This window comes from Osmia bicornis, chromosome 1 (assembly GCF_907164935.1).
Source record: "Osmia bicornis bicornis chromosome 1, iOsmBic2.1, whole genome shotgun sequence".
In the NCBI taxonomy this organism is placed as follows: Eukaryota; Metazoa; Arthropoda; class Insecta; order Hymenoptera; family Megachilidae; genus Osmia; species Osmia bicornis.
The window spans coordinates 14,284,443-14,304,795 of record NC_060216.1 but is presented as its reverse complement, the minus strand read 5'-3'; the positions used below and the strand labels follow the sequence as shown (position 1 = coordinate 14,304,795).

General features: G+C 38.5%; 2 protein-coding genes across 4 annotated transcripts in view; one reads left to right on the top strand and one right to left on the bottom strand.

Moving 5' to 3' along the window:
* Positions 1-6,422, top strand: part of LOC114870921 (dihydropyrimidinase) — a 19,334-nt gene extending 12,912 nt beyond the window's left edge. For both annotated transcript variants that reach the window (XM_029176164.2, XM_029176163.2), the window contains exons 7-10: positions 825-1,161; positions 1,430-1,585; positions 1,667-1,934; positions 2,237-6,422. In XM_029176164.2, coding sequence (XP_029031997.1) covers positions 825-1,161; positions 1,430-1,585; positions 1,667-1,934; positions 2,237-2,316 — 841 coding nt within the window. In that variant the 3' untranslated portion in view covers positions 2,317-6,422. The remainder of the gene's footprint in view (positions 1-824; positions 1,162-1,429; positions 1,586-1,666; positions 1,935-2,236) is intronic.
* On the bottom strand, positions 5,934-20,353 carry LOC114870919 (epidermal growth factor receptor kinase substrate 8-like protein 1). 2 transcript variants are annotated; one of them, XM_029176158.2, is made up of 10 exons: positions 19,862-20,353; positions 12,896-12,969; positions 12,038-12,273; positions 11,246-11,585; positions 9,938-11,151; positions 9,488-9,605; positions 7,217-7,495; positions 6,967-7,135; positions 6,759-6,894; positions 5,934-6,696 (listed from the first exon to the last, which is right to left on the bottom strand). In XM_029176158.2, exons 2-10 carry the CDS (start codon positions 12,939-12,941, stop codon positions 6,625-6,627), a joined length of 2,610 nt encoding a protein of 869 aa, XP_029031991.1. In that variant the 5' UTR covers positions 12,942-12,969; positions 19,862-20,353; the 3' UTR covers positions 5,934-6,624. The 2 variants fall into 2 exon arrangements, with proteins under 2 accessions (XP_029031991.1, XP_029031990.1); XM_029176157.2 differs by having other exon boundaries at positions 7,199-7,495; positions 19,862-20,352.

Genomic DNA, 20,353 nt, shown 5'->3' with positions numbered 1-20,353 from the left:
ATCTCTCGCTTTTCAATGATGCGTGGGTGCAATGTGGGCTTTTCTTAGTTAACGGTAAACGAAGGGGAAAGAGTCATCCATTATTTGCCTCCAGCCTTGGGAAAACCCAGGGAGAGCTTAAGGGGAACCCTAAGTTCGATTCTTAGGGAGGCAATTTAGGGTTCTCCCTTTCTGTTAACTGAGGGAAATCCAACCTTATCTCCCCATGGACGTTGCCTTAAATATCACAGAAACATGGTCCCAATGGTACTTCTTCGTTTCACCAGCTTTGGATTGAAAATTGTATTAAGTTCTTCGAGTACTTCTATTTAAGAGATAGCGAAGCCGCCTAACAGCTGACCTATTTGATGATTTTCAATGTTTATCTCCTTTCGAGTGCTTCCCTCAAGGACTTCGAGCACTTCGTTCCAGCGAATCGACGAGTCGGAAATATGTGCGAAAATCGATCGACGAATTCAGTTTGATTCGAAATTGAACATCTCGCTCGGTGTTATTAATTATGTTCCACGAGTACTCGAATGACGGTGATAAATTGCAGCGTGAACGAATTGGCACACGCGACATCAGCGTAACTGAACTTAATTTGCATAGACATTGCGTGGGAAGTCGCTTTTATCTCTGGCGGTACATTAAACGATCAAACGGGCAGAGGAAAATTCGTTTAACGGATCATTGAACGAGTTTAAACGTGAACAGGAATTTCATTTCAATTTTTATATCAGAATATATCATTGTAGCTTATCAGAGATGTCAAGGTAACCTTTTATCAATTCTCTTTGATCATTGTTGAATTTAATGAATATTTATATGAATTATCTCTTCAGGGACGGTCTTCAAGTAACCGGAAGCGACAACTGCACCTTCAACGCGGAACAGAAAGCCCAGGGGAAGGATGATTTCTCCAAGATCCCGAACGGTGTGAACGGTGTCGAGGACAGGATGTCTGTCCTCTGGGAAAAAGGTGTCCACGCTGGTATAATGGATCCGACGAGGTTCGTTGCAGTGACCAGCACTAATGCCGCTAAGATCTTCAACTTGTATCCGAGAAAGGGAGTGATCGCCATTGGTTCAGACGCTGATATAGTTGTCTGGGACCCCAACAGGAAGCGTACCATTTCCGCTCAGACACACGCTCAGGCCGTTGACTTCAACATCTTCGAGGTATGCTGATATTAAGCTTCAATAAAAATCTTCGTTGTGGTTCACTTCGTTGTAAACAAGCAGGAAAACAAGGTAATTAACCCTTTGGTTACAAAAGAATGACTTCACTTGATGAAGTTTATTGTATTCCACTTTAGGAGTTAATTAAATTTGATACTGAACAATTTTGTGGAAAGTGTGACTTCTGTTAACAGGAGAATATTGTTAAGTTGTATTTGAGTAGTAGAATAGTGGAAGGTTCTTCAAGTTTGGACTTGGATCATTTCAGGGTATGGAGGTTCATGGAGTGGCAGAGTATGTTATAGTCGAAGGACGAGTTTGCGTGGATGAATGCGAATTGAAGGTTGTCCATGGCTTTGGAAAGTTCGTGGAGACACCTTGCAATGCTGATTACGTGTACAGCATGATAGAAGATAGAGAGAAGGTTCGTAATATCTCTGACTGACCAAGTGGAACGTAAATAGAAATGTAGAAAGAATGAATGGAAATTTTGCTGTTTGTTCAGAGACCACGCGGTGTCCCGAGATCCGAAGCAGAGGCGAAGAAGTACGCCGAAGAGGATGCTGCTATCGCGAAAGCAAGACAGGAGGCAAGAGCTGCTGCCCTTGCCAAGAGCTATCAGACGAATGGTACTTACGAGAGCCCGAAACCGAAAGTGAAGATGCCTGACTGTTTACCAACATTGCCTGACTCTGCGGTGGTTACGCCATCGTCGAAAGGTCCACGACTAGAGGGACAGAGAAATTTACAAGATTCTACTTTCTCTATTAGCGGTAGGTACCAGAGAGGCCAACTTTGATACCTGAAGAGAAAAGGAAAAATTCCTTGGTAGCATCGACTCCTCTCTGAATTTCTAAATTCAATCAATCATCATTGCACCAAAGTTGAAGCATAATTATTAACCCTTTAACTGTGGATACTTTTAATTTTAAATTATATTACTGAAGTGATATTCTATTTTATTAAGCCACAGCCGCTATTTGATATTAGCAAAAATCACACACCCACAGTTAAAGGGTTTAAAAATTTCAGAAACCATTGTGAATAATTATTAAAAGAGATACATATTTTACAGAGGACGTAGAGGAAGCAAGAAGAGCCTGCATCCGCGTGAACAATCCACCGGGTGGACGCAGTGCGGGAGGTTTTTGGTAATTTATTATGAAAGAAAGAATCAAGGTCCGCTTTGCATATAGGAATTTTCTTTCGAGAGAAAGGTGAATTGACGTGCCGAATTCTCTCCTCACCTTCCTTCCATTACGCGTACACATTCTACATAAACATTTTCTTTCTCTATTTCTATTTTTTTTCCTATCAGACAGCTTTCAGGTTCGCTAAATCATCCGTGAAAATGTATCGTTTCTCATCAATTGATATTCCCATCGATCAAGGTCTGTCCCATCAAAGGAGGAATCGGGAACCACGGGTCAGTAAAGTGTACACGTTCGTATTCTCATGTGTATCACACCATTTCTCGCTTCATTATCGCTTCATTGCCGCTCTCTCTGTGTATACCGTACGCTTCAATTCTTTGACCTTGGACCGTTTGCGCGTTCTTTGTTAAGATTCTGCACTTGTTCGAATAATCGACGGTTAGTTTTTTCACTTTGTGCAATAGATCTGTTATGTTTCTCGTCCGATGAAACGGTTTGTTTTTTAACGATTAATCGTCGTGAATGAACGCGTGTTCCCTGTGTACCATACGTTGTTTCATTGTTTTATAAGATGTTACAGAAGATGCTTTATTCCTCGCGGTTAAGACGCTTTGTATGTTTGTTTAAGTTTTCACGAAGATCCTTGTGAATACGAGATCGGGACGTGAGAGATATATTTCTGTTTCTCGAAAATGTTTATAGATTTGTACAAAAAAAAAAAAAAAAAATGAATGAAGAAAGAAATAGTATTTGATAACGAGGAAATTCCAAGGTCAAGCTTACGAGCAAATTATATTTATTGCATAAATATATATATTAACTCTTCTAACTATTCGAAATCGTTTATACACGATATCAAGTACCTTATAAAGTATTCAACGATCGTGTTTATTAATTAAACACGATCATTTAAAATAGATACATTATTTGCTTCTCAATAGGTTGTACATTACACATGATTGTTGATCAGTTTATTGTTGTAACTTTGGTTTATCTGTTTCGTGAACGATCATTTACATAACAACGGTGTACAAACGATCATCGTCGTCGTCGTAGTCGTCATCATCGGTTTCATCAACGACTTCACGCGATGACGTAAATATTACATTACATGGTCGGTGTACATATTACGAGCGGAAGCCGTTTCGTTGTTCTCATTTAATCAAGGCTTCTCCAGCATGCAACTGTCTCATGGGCATAATAACATTACACGTTTTTATACAATGTAACTTTAGCTGTAAAACCGACACCGGACATCGTTAGTTTAAGTCTTAAGTTTAAGAAACAGCCCATGATGTTTATGTTTCGTTATACGTGTAACGTTAACGCGTTGACTGTAATTCAATGTAATTAAATAATTAAAAAGATGAAAGAACAGGATTATATTAATAATATATGAGGTAGAAAAGCATAAATCTGAAAATTAATTAATGGTATCCTTAATTGTAATTAGAGCTTCTTGCTACACATACGGCAGTCAACGTGTTAATGATAACAGATGATACGTTTCTGACCATAGTAATAGATACATGATTCAGTTAATTGTAATGAGTGTAAATATTAAAGTATCTTTAGTTTAATAATTCGAGGCAGTCGAACCGTTTGTTTTGCAGTAAATTCACGTTAGTATCTTCAAGTGATACATAGATATGGCTCAATTACCACAGGAATTCTGTGAATCGGAACAAAGTGCTGATAAATGAGAAAAAGAATTAGATAAACTTTTTGGATCTTTTTCATCGTATTTGTATCGGTAGAATTTTCGCGAATCTAGGATAGTTCGAGCGATAAAGTGATCTTCAAATTCGTGATACTATAAATTGTATTGTAAAATTCGCAAAATTGAACGCAGCATGAAACAATGTTTTTATTTATAACATACTTTGACACTTCGAATATTTATCAAAAATTTGATAGAAAAATATTCCACCGTTCAAAGTATCAAGATTAAAAAGATTGGTCGATCCGACCCGTAGCTTGTACCAATATTAACTTATATTACGCACAATTCTTAAATAGACCAAGGTTATCTGCTAAAATCATTAATTAGCAGTTCCATATGGAGAAGAGAATGTTAATGTGATGCATTTAAAGAGAACGCACATGTTGTTACAAAATTTCACACAGAAAGATCAAATTGTACATACCGGATGTTCGGCTACAGGTTCGGGCATTCTTCATGGAGATGGGTGCCGAGATGATCGCGAACAACTTTTTCCTTCACTAAAATACTCGTTAAGGTACAGTTTTTAAATTAGTAATTCAAACACTAATTACCCGCCACTCTCGCGGCCGCGCCTGCGCACTATGCGCGCTCTGATTGCGCGGGATTTTTTAAAAATTCAAGAGCCTTAATAAGCATTTTAGTAAAGGACAAAGTTGTTCAGAATTACTCCAGTTACTACTCCCTGCATGAATGCCCACCCCTAATCTAACACCCTGTATATTATATAAGAGAAAAAAACATTTTATAAATTTCCCAATTAACACTTTGACGATCTTTTCATGAAATATCTGACTCTTGCAATTTTACATATGTATACTTTATTTTATTCTAATAGAAATTATAATTAGCTTTATTTAATATAGGTATGCTGCAAAATTACTAGTTTTCAAATTGTAATTAATATAATATAAGGCAAATAATAATGGCAGAAATGGTAAAAAATTAAATTGGCCGTCAAAGTGTTACCATAAATCCTACATTCCTACTTTTAACATGCTATATAAAAATCATCCTTCCTATCCTTCTTCTTTTGAATTATTATCATTAAAAAAAATGATATCCATTATTATTTTATGAATTCTGTAAGACGTGTACCATGAGAAACAATACAAGTGCTCGTCAGTGAAAGTAAATCTACCAGTGATGGTTTCAAAGGATGGTAATAACGTTAAGATTAACGACATTAACAATAATAATCGTCGCATAATAAATATCCATAAGTATGTTACAAATTTTACTGGATAATTATATAAATAAGCGAAAGCTTGGCCTGAGCTACTCGATAAATGACCAAAAATGGTTTATCCTTTAATTACCATTGTAACTGAATATCTATATAAACGCATTGCCGTGTTAAAGGAGACTTTTTAGATCGCATTTAGAGGAATCTCGGATAGTTTTTCAACGTAGATTTTTTATCAAAATTTCACCAACATTTCTAAGAGTTTGTATACAAGCATAGTAATTTTAACGATAAGTTTGTTAGGGATTGCAAGAATTCGAGATCATTTTCATCGTCTAGGATTGTTCGTTACAATTAATTTTGTAATAAAAACGTTTCACACGATGCATCGTTGTTTTCTAACGATATAATTACGTAGCTTCGTTACATAAGACTGCTTGAAGCCTGATTAAACCGAGAAACGGTTTTATTTCAGACAGCTTACCACAGTTCAATGCAGAAGCGTCATTAATCCTCGTTTGTTTTTTACAATTTGTAGTCTATCGACGTTTATTGAGTCTTAAATACAGGGGTTGGATACAATAATTGGAACACTTGTTACAGACACATGTTTCACTAATTAGCAGGTTGTCCACCATGAGATCATTAGTGTCTGGCGCTTCAAATGGAATATAATTATAATTAAATAATTAATAAAAGACAGAAGACAAAATTTTAAATAGTAATACTATTATATATATCAATGATACAAGGCAGCAACATAAAAATTTACAATTTGTATGCTTGGTAATTAGAGCCTCAACATGTCTTGTTACAATTGGTCATTTAACTAGTGTTTCCATTATTCAGTCCACGTTCTGAATATTGTTTATTATGCGCGTTACATTTGTTTAACGATCGTCTTGCGTTAATTTGTTCGCTGTTACATGAAGATCTACATTCTACAAAGAAATTTGTTGTTCGAACGATAAGTATTCCGAGGGCTTGGTAACAGATTTACCTTTATAAACCGCAGGAAAATAAATGAAAACGTATGATTATTATCAATGTGTTCACGTTGCGCGTGACTTCGAGTCGAGTATTCGAAATGGAATGTATAGTTTATCGACATAATTAAGTGATACAGCTAGAGTACGTATTTATGTCTGTTACAAATGTATGTGATTGCTTGAAATAAAATCCTGACATGAATATTAAACGAACCGTTTAATTTGTACGGAAGAATCTCATCAGAAACATTTATCCTAAAAATACTCTTAAGTACAATGCTCAGATATACAAATTTGTATAATATTGCTAGAATATTATTACCTTTCTTTTATGTATCTATTAATAGTTACATATACAACAGAGATACGTATCATATTGTATAATTATTCAAGAGTATTTTTATAGTCGTATCAGTGTTCCTCAACTTTGTGCCTAGCTTTCTCCAGTATCTGCTTCAATTTCGACACCCGAGGGCTCTTCTTCTAGAAATTCATAATAAAGATAATTGAACACTCTTCAAAATATTTTAATCATCATAACTTACCTCGCTCTCGTTTTTCGCTAATTCAATATCATCGAAAAGTTTACCACCCTCAGCAACACCACAATATTGTTCCAATTGTCGCCTGGTTAACTCCATCACCTCTGAACCAGTCATGTCCCTTAATTGTTTGCAAGTTCTGGAAAAATGATTCTTTTTTTAAAAACGTTTTCTCAAAGAAAGCTGAGCCTTCTGTACAGATTCTTCATACTTTTCTGAGAACTCTTTGGCTGTCAACCAATTTTGTACTTCTCTGGGTGAAGAAAATCGGTCCAAAAAAACCTTAGGTGATAAACCATCTTTGTCGTGTCGTTTCTTCTCCCGGTATATCATTAACACCTGTTTCAGCTCCTCCTGCACCCGTTTCTCAGTGCGCAGTCCTATAAAAACAAAGCACATCAAATATTAAACGGCTTGATAAGAAATAAAATAATTGTTTTTACCGATGGGAGGTGAATTACTCTTCAATGATTTGGTTGATATGGTTGAAATAACCGATGACTGACTCTCCAAAGGTGGAGGTGGGGGTGGTGGTGGAGGTGTTGTTCTTCCAGGAACAATTTCCTCAGACACGTTGGCTGGTGGAGGATGAACTTGAACCAATTCTGTTGATTCATTGGCCTTTGGTTTCTCATTCTCTTTAACTTTAGGTGTTGCTGGTGGTTCTTCAATAATTTCAGTCTGGACAGCAAGTGATACTTTGTTGCTACTGTTAGAGATGGCAACATCAGAGGGCTCATCTGTAAAATTGAAATTAGTATAAGATACAAATCATAGCAACGTTGATTACAGTCATTACTAAAATTACTTGATACAAATAATGAAACGTTTAAATAAACTTACCCCGCTACTTCTGAAGAACAGAAACACTGAACCCTCTCACATCTAAAAGCACACTTTAAGCAAGCAAAACGACATTAAATCTATCGACGAACGCAGAACGAGTTTACCAAAAAATATAGATGGTTTATATTTCTCACTGAACTACAGGTGGAACGAGTATACTGTACGCATAGAGACGAGTACAATAAGTAACCGAGTATATTTATTAATCAAGTGATGTACATAAATTACAGTGCAACGAAAATACTGGACGGATCGAATCCCCATCCCGTGGACACAGATCAAGAGTTACTCTATCAAAAAAGTGAATACAAATGTAAATTAAAAAGTGTCTTATTTGCAGGCATCGTTAAACAAATTTTTATTCGTTCACTTCCTTGGATCGACTAGTTATCGTTAGAACTTCATCATTTATTTCTGCTTGGATATCTGCTGGAAGACTGAACGACGAATGGTCGTCGTGTAATTGCAATTACCAAATCAATCCAACAATTGGCGTCTCCTTTGTTTGTACAAGCTTAGATTCACACTGATGCGTACAAACACATTGGACGACACATACAAGCATCAAGAAAGAAAGATCCTCGTCGACGATTGAAGCCATTGATAAAGAATGAAACGAGTCATTAGTCAAGCATGAGAACCGAACATTAATAATAAGGATCTTAATTTAATTCAACGACTTCAATACTGTCGACCCGAAGCTTTTTCTCACGATGAAGCCAAAATACAAAAGTAATAATGGACGGACACAATGATTTCGCTACGGTGTCAACGGAAACGCAGAATGAACATAAAACATTATATTCGACGGTTTCACAACCAGCCCACGGTTCGACGCTTTTACAACAGTTCTATGAATAAAACTATACATATCGTTTTCTATATTGTTAAAGTATACATATGTATATATATATACTAAGATTTGGTTAGTCGATAAATATAAAAAAATATGGTATCGCCCTTATGGTCGCTATAAGAAGTACTCGAACACTCTTGACGGGACTAATGATATCCATTGATTATACATATATATCATTAAATAAAAAGAAAGAAACTAAACAAAGTAATTCGTTGGTGAAATACCAATGAAGATTCAGTGGATCGTTTTCGAACACGTTGTTAATGGTAAAACAGCATTCTCTCCTCATTTACCTTGACTGCAATTCTATTTTTGATCACAAACTTGTATCAGATAAAGTTCTTATCGCTAATAAACCTTTTAAGCTGTAACAGAAAGGAAGAAACAAGATTCTACTGATTCATTAGATTGTTATCAAGTTTAAAAATTTTCAAAATTCTTCTAAATGTATCCATGGATTGAAGCACAGGCTCGTTTATATGCGATTATAAATTAGAAAAGCTTTTGGATACAGGTCGAAGAACTTGAAAATCACGTGCTCGAAAACGGATATAATATTCTTCCTATTGCGATAACGATGCTGACGATTCGACCTAGATATTAACTCGCATATACCTTCTTCATATATTTATATATATACAAATAGAAAAATACGGTATTGTCATTGAAGAAATAAAATAAAAGAGATTATAAATCGTTGAATGATTCGATTAGATAAAACGTGCGGCGTGTACAAAATGATTTCAGACTTAACGTAGACGCCATCGCGTTAATGTGCTCGTTTAATTATCGATGATTAATGGTCAACGTTGACATACTTTGTCCCACGGTGAAAACTATCAGAACGCTTTCGAATGTATACCTCGAACAATTTCAATTGCAAGATTCGTAAAAGCCTTTAATCTTCTTGGGCGGTCTAAAGTGTAGGCTGTTGAATTTCTCAATAGGGACTATGTATCAACTTCGTTTCTGACAAAACTATGCACGGCTAGGAGCCGTTATATAGCTTAAAAGTATCGGAATTCACCTTTTTTCCCGAGTCTCTCTTTTCTCACCCAATCTGCCGGCGCTGGAGGTGGAATCGCGTGCGTTCGGTGGGTGGCTTCCGGTCCTGGACTAGTGCTGGTTCTTTCGATTTCTGAATCCTAAAATATAAAAAGATTACACTGTAAAATATATCTAGTTATTCTATAATAATAATTTCACGAGCAATGCATATTTGGAAAGCAATTCGGTCAACATTTTCCATCGATATTCAAAAGAATAGCAAACAAGAAAATTCCAATATTCCATCGCAAATACAAACTTTTTCCCATTAAGAAACGACTAGATATTTAGAAAGCGATTCTCTAATGACTTCAACAATTACAAGCGGTGACACAGTTTCGCTATTGCTCTTTCTTCGAGCATCATCCTTTACAGCCATTTTCCCTGTACAATTATTTTCTTCGAGCATACATGATCGACCGGGTCTCACCTCGTAATTATAGCCGTGCCCCTGCCTCGGGTATCGGCTCGTGTACAACGGATTGTTAAAAACATCGTTGTCGTTCGAATGAGAAGGATTGTGAGGCGTGACGATTGTGTGAGGCACGTGCGCGACTTGCCCTCTGGAATTCCTCGCCTTCCACCATTTCCTGCTATCGTCTAGTATCTCGAGGTATTCGCCTCTTACGACGGTCAGCTCCTTGTCGTTGTTCGCCGTTCGCGGATAAGTGACTTGTACGATCTTGGCGTGTCGGGTGAGCAGGTCGTCCAGCCAGGCCTCCTGTGCCCGTTCCATACCGCCGGCTCTCGGTGTTCTCTCGATCGAATCGACGGATATATCGCTGTGAGCTCTCGTCTGCTCGACCACTCTCTCCTCTCTGTACAACTCGGAGCTAGGCCCGTAATTCCTCTCGAAGTACTCGTTCCCTCCGCGCTCTTCTCTGCTCTCGTACTCCAAGTAGTCGCTGCTGTAGTGGGATTCGTCGACCTCCCTATGATTATAATAAGGATCGTTCTGCTGTTCAGGAAGCTCGTCCCTCTTCTGTTTATCGGCGTTCAAGAGCGAAGCTAAGTGATCGTGATCCCTGTCCTCCGGGATCGGATACTCGGGCGACCAACCGTCCATGAAGATAGGATGATACGGTGGCACGTGACCTTTCCATTGATCTCTCGGTATCAACCAGGTATCGCCCAACGAGTGCCAGAGTTCAGTCTCTTTGCTGGTCACGCAATTGATCAATAAATTGACAGCCTCTCTGGTCAACAACGGGGAGACAACTTTGCTCGGTAGATTCGGATCGTAATTGGTGTCGTGGGACGCGTCCACGATCAACGCGAGCGGCGTGAAGAGAAAGTGTACGAGCTCGGGCGCGTTCGGATCGTGAATGTGGGCCTTCAGCTTGGCAAGCAGGTTGAACGAGAGCTTGAACTTCTGGAATATGTCGATGAATTCCATCTCGGGCGGTGGTTTCGCTCTCATTGTCAGCATACCGTCGCCTAGGTTCCTCTTCTTCGACTTCCTGTTCCTTCTTCGACGTTCGAGCTCTTTGGAAGCGGCCGCCGCGTGTTGGAGACGGGCGATAAATTTCTCGATATCGTCGAAGCAATGGTTCAGAATCGTCACGTCTCGTTCGTACTTCTCGGAGGACGTCGATGATACCTCGTCGTTGTTCTCCTCCCTGGATATATCGTTCTGACCGTCGGCTATAAAAATGCATTCGATTAGCCCACTTTTACCAGTACGCAGACTTTCATGAAATATTCAATACAAGAAATAATAAACGAGAGAAGGATGTACCATTATTAGCGTTAAAGGCGGACACCTGTTCCCGGACGTTGACACCGTTCAAGGGTGGTTCCGGTGGCGGTAGAGTCGGAGGCGGTGGTATACGACCCCTGGGACCTCTCGGCGACCCACCTGGTACCAGTTTACCCATTTGCAACATCTTCAAATCCTCCACCAGGTCCTGGGCCGAGACGCTTTGACACTGGAATATATGCATTTCTGCTCGTTGACCGGAACCGCTGTCATCCGCCACTGTGAAGACGAGAATGTTGTTATACATCTCCATCGGGTCCCTCGACGTGAACGCGGTCGGTTCCTGTATCAACGAGGCTGGGAATCGCTCCATGACGGCCTGCATACGAATTTACCAACGATGCATTAAGTGAAATTGCCTCGAATCCTCGACGTAATGTAATTTCACAAATGTTCCACTTCGTGGTTTATCATTCTACGGTACACGGTTATACAAGCTGCCTCTGAAACGTCCTATATTCGATTAATATTGTTAATATTTGTACCATTCACTCGATGACCATCGATGGTCCTCGGATGAAAATCGGGCCAACAGGTGTACCCTAATTATTAAAATAATAATTAACTAACAGAAGCGTAAATTGAAATTCTCTATCGTAGAAACTAGTATCATTGCTATTGCAAATATGGTACCAGAGATATGTAAGTCACTTGTGCAAACTTGTTATCGGATTAACTATTCATGTCGAATGCTGATAAGACGTTGCCGTTTTTCAGAGGCACTTTGTACATTATATCTGTTCTCGTAGAAGCATTCCTATGAATCTTTACCCCGGTCTCATTGTCCATGATCAGCACCCAGTTCCGTTCCAGACGGAGCTGCATCTTTTGACTCCAGATGCCGTTACTCTTTTCCAGCTGCAAAAGTCGTCGCATACCGTCCGCTGGATAAACAATACCGGTTTCTTTCGTGACCGTGAACGTGGCCAAATGCTCCATCATGTAAGTCGGCTCGGAGCTACTGACTCGTCCGCCGGATGTGCTGGATGGACCACTGGATCCTCCATCTAAACACGTTAGTTTACCATGAATCTAGTTAACGCTATAGAAAATAGGTATAGCACATATGGATTTTTGGAACTAAGGAGTAGGAAAGAAGGGAATTAGTATTTGTATATGCATTTCATAATTCTATTAAAAAAATTATTTAATACAGCAATAAAATCATAAATGAGTCAAATTAATTCGCTCCAGCAATCTAGTGTTAATTATTGGGATTTAAAGAATCCCAAAGCGATTTTTTCAATTTCCATCCTCGCCTCAAATTTCAAATAGTGTTAATTATTTTGGAGGGTCGAAGGGATTTAAAGAATCCCATAGCGAATTTTTCAATTTCCATCCTCGCCTCAAATTTCAAATAGTGTTAATTATTTTGGAGAGTCCAAGGGATTTAAAGAATCCCATAGCGAATTTTTCAATTTCCATCTTCGCCTCAAATTTCAAATAGTGTTAAGTATTCCGGAGGGTCGAAGGGATTTAAAGAATCCCATAGCGAATTTTTCAATTTCCATCCTCGCCTCAAATTTCAAATAGTGTTAATTATTCCAGAGAGTCGAAGGGATTTAAAGAATCCCAAAGCGAATTTTTCAATTTCCATCCTCGCCTCAATTTCAAATGCTCCGAATTTACCTTTATTGTAAGTGGAGGGACTGTGCCCACTGTTGTAGTACGGCATCGTGGCCAGATCAACGTTCGCCTTTTATCTGCAACATACAATTAATATTCCATCTTGAACAAATCTATAGAGTCATGTTTCTTTTTTTAATAAGAGCAAAGAACTACGTTGAACGTGATTTTGTTGTATCCTAATGACTCAATGATGTTACAATGGTTCGCTAAGCGCAAGGTTTAATAACTTAATGAAGGAGGCAGCCGATACTGGCACGTCGCGTATCGTATCCGGCTACCGGGTCATGGGGACCATACTTGGCGGCACGAAAGCCAGCTTGTAACCAAAGTGAAATTCCAATGAGCCTAATTCGCTCGCCAGACATGTTGAGAATTCCTTTCGCGTGCCTTCCACCTATCGAACTTCGATGGTGAGATCCCGCGGACACAATGGGCCGATAAATATTCCTCTTTGACAAACGCTTTTACTGGGACCAGCATCGCGTCGCGTGCCCTGGCAAATCGGTTCAAAGGGTTAAAGAGCAACTGACCTCGAATAATGGATGCAATTTTAAATAGTAAAAATTAGAATTAATTTTCTGGTAATTAAAGGGTTAATTGCACCCTAATACCATCTAAGAAACCCTCATATTTTAATTTTGAAAAAATTAATATTTTAGAAAATATTTTAATGGAACACCCTGTATGTTCAGTTTACCAATCTATAACTCGTTCTCATAAACGTCCATAATTTATTAATTAGATTAGCCATGAAAATAAACCGTTCAATTACGAAGATATCGACTTCGATTAATCAGGTATCGATTTATCATATAAATTGAGAAATGAATACATCCGAGTGCTTTAAAAGCTTCGGAATATTCCATAAATTAGATCCAAAAGAAATATTATTTCTTCGTTCAGAAACTTCATGAACCTTTAACTTTTTTTTCACTCTCCTCGGAGATGCGTGAGAAACCATGAAAACAACTGGTTTTTGCATAGTTATGCGCGGAGGAATGTGAAATTCTGAATTTGCTTCAAGAGAAACTTATTTAATTCGATGCTTCGTTACGGACGAGAACGTTCCGTATTTATACGGGCAGGTGTTAAATAGAAGCTCGTATATACGGGCTTAACGGTGTTATTTGTAAAATTTATCAATCCTTCGATATGGTACCAGCATCTATAGTAGTAATGTATGTTTAAAGGTCACGTGCATAATGCATCATAACGGGAAGGATGTAATTTTTCGAATTTTTTCGAATATTTCTAATAAATTTAATATTTACCAGCATATGTTGAAGTGAAAAGATTTTCAGGTCAATTTAACCAACGCCACCCTGTTCAACCTACAGTGGGTGATGAAATTATTAGAGCCACTCGCATAAATTGATGATTTTTCATAAGTTTCATTAATTTATAACACTACATTGCCGGAGCGAGTAAATTTCACTCATTTACGATTTTATTGCTATATATATATATAAAAAAACTTAAATAATTTCTTTTAAAACATATGTTGGTTTTTAATAGAATTATGAAATATTCCCCTCCCACTCCTTAGTCCCAAAAATCCATATCTGCTATACCTATTTTGACGGATCTATTTGTCCGGCAATCTAAATGAAACCTGAGTTAAACGAAGTTTTTGTTATTTTTTTATGATGCATTGACAGTTGTAAAATTATGATACACAGTTGAAAAAAGTGAAACTTTTTGACTGGTCTAGAAATTCTTCAGACCTCAAGCCCATCAAAAATTTGTGGAAATATTTATTATTAATAAATGTCAATTGATTGAACGTTTATATAACTAACTAAATAATGTGCTTGTTTATTTTTATAAGTATTTTTTTCTATATTAATAGCGGGGAATTATTGATTAAAAATTACGCAATGTAAAAATCTTAAAATTGTGGCTCTATTTCTACGCAAACACGAAAAACTCATTTTTCATACTATGACTTTAATAATTTGATCTAACTCTAGTTCACCTATCCAGTTCCCATGTCGAGCACGTGTATAATCAGCAAGTAAGTTTACGCGGTGAAATGTTAAACTCGAGCAAGAGGAAGTTGTCGATAAACCAGCTGGTAGATTGTTGGAGCATTAAACGAAAAATATCCAGCTTCGAATCCCGGTCTTTCCGGTTTGTCTGCAATTAAAGCACGGTAAAAGCGGCGCGATCGCAATTAATATTCGAAATCCGAACGTGGAAAGGTTTGGCCGACGAACGTTTTCGTCCAGATTGAATGCTTTCACTATGCCACAAGGATTAGTCAGGCCTGGGAATCCGCATAACGGAGAAGGCATTGTTACCTGCCCCTATCAGATGCAACAAAGTTTCATAAACCGCTAAGGATCGCGTTATTGCAATCATAAAAAGTGCCCTAGATTCTGTATAAAATTGAGAAAAAAATAAACTGAATTCCTTATTATATGTTCTATTAAAAAATTGAAACTTTAAAAAGAAACAAACTATCGAACGCCATAAGTACTGTACGAAACAATGGCGAGGTTAGGTTAGGTCGGCAATTGGCGGTAGATTCTATTGACTCCATTCATCGCGTAGACATTACATTTTAGAGAAGGGGATACAATTGTAAAAGAGGAAAATAAGCGTAGGAGATAGCAACTAGCCTCACGATCTCAAGGGAACCCAACAAACCGTTCCCACCGTCGATGATACAACCCATTTTTATCGAGTCACCTATCGGTAAACGTTACGCAATACCATTAACCGATAGTTCTACGATCCAAATCCGTCGGCCACGTACAATCGTATACATTTGAAATGAAATTGTGCCGCTAAATAGCTGTCCTCCTTCTCTTTTCTCTAGATATCGTGTCCCATAAAAATGTACGACACCCTGTAACCACCGACTGAATTACTGGAATATTTGTGGTTTCGTACCAGCGTTCAAATTGAATTTAATTACAAATGTATGTATGTACACTGGTGGAATTAAAATTAAAACCCCCCTTTCAATTTTTTTTCTATATTCTACTCTATAGTTTGGTCCAGTTGCACCAAGGATCGACTTAAATTTTCGATTCGATCATGGCGATTGACTTGGTGGCAGGTTCTCGCATAGTCTTTCAGTTGCGTAGTGAAAATGTCATAACAGCGACCTAACAGTAATCACGTCGAAAAGGGAAGGGAAAAGGAAGGAAGGTGAGTGGGCTTCGTTCATACAGCGGAGATTGAAGTCGCTGAATGCATTTCAAGACCGCGAGCTGAGAATTCCACGTCGAGTCTTTGAAATTCCAGATTTCTGCTCGAATCGGATGTCTATTTACAGCGAACGCGTCGATGGTTTCTCATCTATCCGAGATGGAAATCTCCCGGAGACGGTCACCAACGAGAATAACCATCCGTGGTACGAAATAATCGTGGAAAGGTGTTTCGTAAAAATCGAATACCGTTTACAACCACGCGAAAGACGAACCGAGAAGTAGAAAGTGAAGTATCCTATCTACGCTTTACATTTACACCGTTAACGATCGTTTATCACGAGCTGAGGATAGCGGGATTTTAGCTATCCACAGTTTCACTGAAACGTAACGACGGAAATGGAAATTCTTATCGCGGGACGTTCGAAGCTGGAGGTTAAATTATGCTAATTTCCGTCGATTCCACGCGAAAGCATCGATCGACGAAGACGTTTGGAATTCGATTGCGCGTCGACGAGAAGAGGGAGGTTAGAACGGCATCGTAAGATGAAGAATAAAAAGTGCGCGACAACGCGGCATATTTACGAGGAAACGACAAGCGCGAGTATAATTGCTTATGGATGCGGGCACGCCCAGCGGAGAAAAATTCATCTAGGGAATGCGCTGAAGTAACCACGTCCTTGACCGTACTTGACAGAAACGGCATTCAACCTTACCATGCCTTCTTCTTCGTCGTCCAACATGGACATTCTCCCAGAAGAACCGACATTAGATACAGACGTTCAGCTTCGAGCTTTTTCTTCGTCGTTCGGTGAATGAATTTTTGACGAAGTAAGGTTAGGTTTTCTGGTATTTAATCTTTCTTACGGTGTGTCGGATACGCGTTTCGAAATTGTAATCGCGGGACCATTTATTTAAGCGGCTTTGTCGCGTCATTAAAATACCTGACATTTTTTACACTTCGAATGCTCGTAAATTAAACATTAAAGTAGGCATTCGTTTCGTAAATGCACGAGATGTAACGAGGTTCACGTAATGCAAGAAAATTATCCAGAGGATATTATAGCCGATTTGAAGGCACGTACAATGGAAACAGATCCGCGGCTGTAAAGTCTAAATGACACGGGAAAGGGACGGAAAGTCTGGCATTCTCGCGTTTTCTCGGCTGCATAGTTGCGCGCCTGGTAATCGCATCTCTCCTTGCATACCTGCAACGAATTCTCCAAGGTGCCGCCTCGATAAAGCCCGTTTCCATAAAAGCGACGCAACTAAATTATCGCTACCTATTCAAAATTTATCAATCTTTCCACGCGTCTCTCGTAATTTTTCTATTTTATCCAAATAAAAATTTTTTATGTATCAATTATTTCTCATGAATTTATATTGGGAAGGTTTAAAAAAATCCAGTTATATGTATTATATACGTAACACGTGTTGCTACGTTCTCGCGCGAAAAAGGGGTAGAATTTATGCGATCGTTAATGTAATCGTTGCACGGTGCAAGGTGGTTTACAAGGAACATCGTAAAACCTCATCTTCCAGATTTACAATAATACGAGCAACAAACACTTTGCTCGCATTCCCTTCATTCGCCAGTGCGTGGAACATCTCTTGCATCGCGAAGGTTGTTCACCCTTATGGAGCGATTAAAATCATTCCTGATCCTGTGAGATGCAATATTTCTTTCCAAATATAAATTTAAGAAAAACTAATGGTTCTTTCAAAATATTTTTAAAATATTAAATAATTGCAATTTAAATGTGATTGAAAATTACCATGGGGTGCACCTTGCCTAAGAGACATCTGGACCGACAAAGGGTTAATTTAGCTTAAATTAAAGGAGTGAAAAGTTCATTCGATCGGTCCATTCGCTGCGAAACTTGTTCGCGATCGACGGATCAGTAGGTATGCGAGTCGTATTGGCAACTTTCTTTCCACTTTTTCAATGCCCGCACAGCTATCCATCCGCAATATGTTTACTTTCAACAGGCGTTTACCTTTCGCGTTCCCTTACCCTACCCGGGAACAGGTATTTTCTGAAAAGCAGCAACCTGTTACCCGTCGCGTTTCAACCCCTACGCTGCTACCTAAGATTTGAGTTTCTTCAAAATGGCGATCTCCACACTTATTTCCGCGGAAGTATTAATTCTTTAAACCTTATAACTGTGTCTAGATGCTCGAAATTGAAACTGGAAAATCTTAACTATTAAAACGTGGCGAATAGTCACCTGTTTCGTGGACTATGATCGTTAGATTAACAAGAATACATATGTGTTATCGAAGAAACAATTTCTAGATAAGTTCGAGCAACTTGTACCCGTTTGCTAACTCGTACGCGATTATTTCTTATCGATATATTATAATGACTAAGTAGATTTGTAAAAGGGTTTAGCATTTTTATGCTTGCAAAAGTGTGATAAAATTCCAACTTGGAAAATCTGTTGTTTATGACAATTAAATCAGTAAATTGTTTGTTGAAATCTTACACGATTACATTTGTAAGATTATTGCATGTGGCACGAGAATTTAGTACGATACGTTGTAACGCGCAATTTAGCAAAAAACGTACAGCAGCGTTTTAATACGCATGCACTTTGTACGCTAGGATATCGAAGGTCGTTCGATGCAATATCGATGGACGTGGAGTACGGTAAATATTTGCAATTTATGTCACGGCAATCATAATGGAGGAGTACGTAGGTATGTATTTCGTAGGCGTGAATTACAGGTGATTGCCGTACATTCCCGTAGCTGTCGGCGTCTTCTTTCTCGATGGCCCGTATCGTTAAAAAAGTTGAACGGTATAATTGTAAATCTAGGGGAAATAAAAGTGCATGTGTACCAAAAGAATAAGTACCGTAAAAACTTGCGAAATAGTCCGCGTAATTGCACCCAAGTATCGACTATCTCGTCGATAAGAGGTTCCACGTTGTATGTACATACAAGTGTAATTTAACGCGGTACGATTTTATTCGAGACAATCGCGTTTAAAACTCGAACGCGTTATCGATTAACGATAAACAACGCGGTGTTTGCTTGGATCGGGAGAATGTCCATTAGAAATGTCATGGGCGGGGAACCTCCTTACTAAACGACGAAGAATAACACATTCACTGTTCTTTTTCATTTCCATAATCAACTATCCCACTACTTTTGCACGCATTAAATTCCTTCGACGCGTTTTCTATATTTAGATACGCTACCTGCGTACTATTAAAAAAAGTTAGGTTAAGTTGTCAAAACAGTTAAAGGGAACTGATTAAAGAACGAGGAAATGAATTTCAAAACAACCCGATGAATGAATCATTGTAATAGTGATAAGACGATAAAAATGTTCACTACGATTTACAATTGATCGTTCAAGTATCTTTATGAGATGTATTAGGCGCGCTTGATCTTCGTATAGTTGATGGGGAAAAAATCCCTTCGAAATAGAAATCCCCTCTTATGGAACGACATTGTTTATCATATAAAGATTTATATTGCAACTATAAGTAAGGGCAACTTTTATTGAGATTTGTCACCGAGTACTCCGAACGTGTATCTTTTTTTTTTATACAGAATGAAATAAATACGAACATGTGTCAATTACAAAGTATTCGAGTAGATATTAATACCGGGATTTTTTCCGAGTAAAATCCGTTACCATAACTAGGTACAGTCTACATATATACATAGATATGCTCGTGCGTTGATTATTATCGGAGACGTAGAGCAACAGGTGTGACCGCGACAGATTTTCTGCGGGGAGAAATCCACGTCGGTGTACTCGGTACAATGACTCCAGTCCAGAAATCATTTCCATAAATACCTTGACAGCAGCGTTTCACCGAGTCCGCTGGATTTCTGCTTCGTAGTTCAGGACCCGTACGGAACCAGCAGACATTGAAGTATCACAACTCACCCGACGTGAACTCGAACGAAACTGTTTCACTCTGTTTTTTACTTACCTATTTACAAATTTTGTCACAATTAGCACACACCAATAAGGGAAAAAAGAGAGAGAAAGAGGAGGGAAAGCTTTTTGGCAGAGAGCTACGTGCCGATCATGCTCGACTGGAAATACCTGAACGACTACCTGATTGCTCTCTGCCTGACCGCTTCTTACCTGCTTTGCCCAGGTGCATTCCTGATACCAAGCTCTCTTATTGGTTGAAGCAAACCTGTAGAATATGGCGCTTAGATCTAACGGAATCGGATAGTTTTGACACGCTGGAATAGAGGTGTACTGAAGATGGAAAAATTGAGAAAAAGGTGTTAATATTGTAATTGAAAAGCAATTGAGTTAAAATGAAATGACTGA

Bases quoted from the DNA above. Each gene is read 5' to 3' on its own strand.
- LOC114870919 (XM_029176157.2), bottom strand. From the start codon at position 12,941: ATGCCGTACTACAACAGTGGGCACAGTCCCTCCACTTACAATAAAG. The intron at 9,606-9,937 runs GTGAGACCCGGT...TTTATATTTTAG, and splicing joins GGCACGGCTATAATTACGAG to GATTCAGAAATCGAAAGAAC. The intron at 7,136-7,198 runs GTAAAAACAATT...TTGTTTTTATAG, and splicing joins GAGTAATTCACCTCCCATCG to GACTGCGCACTGAGAAACGG.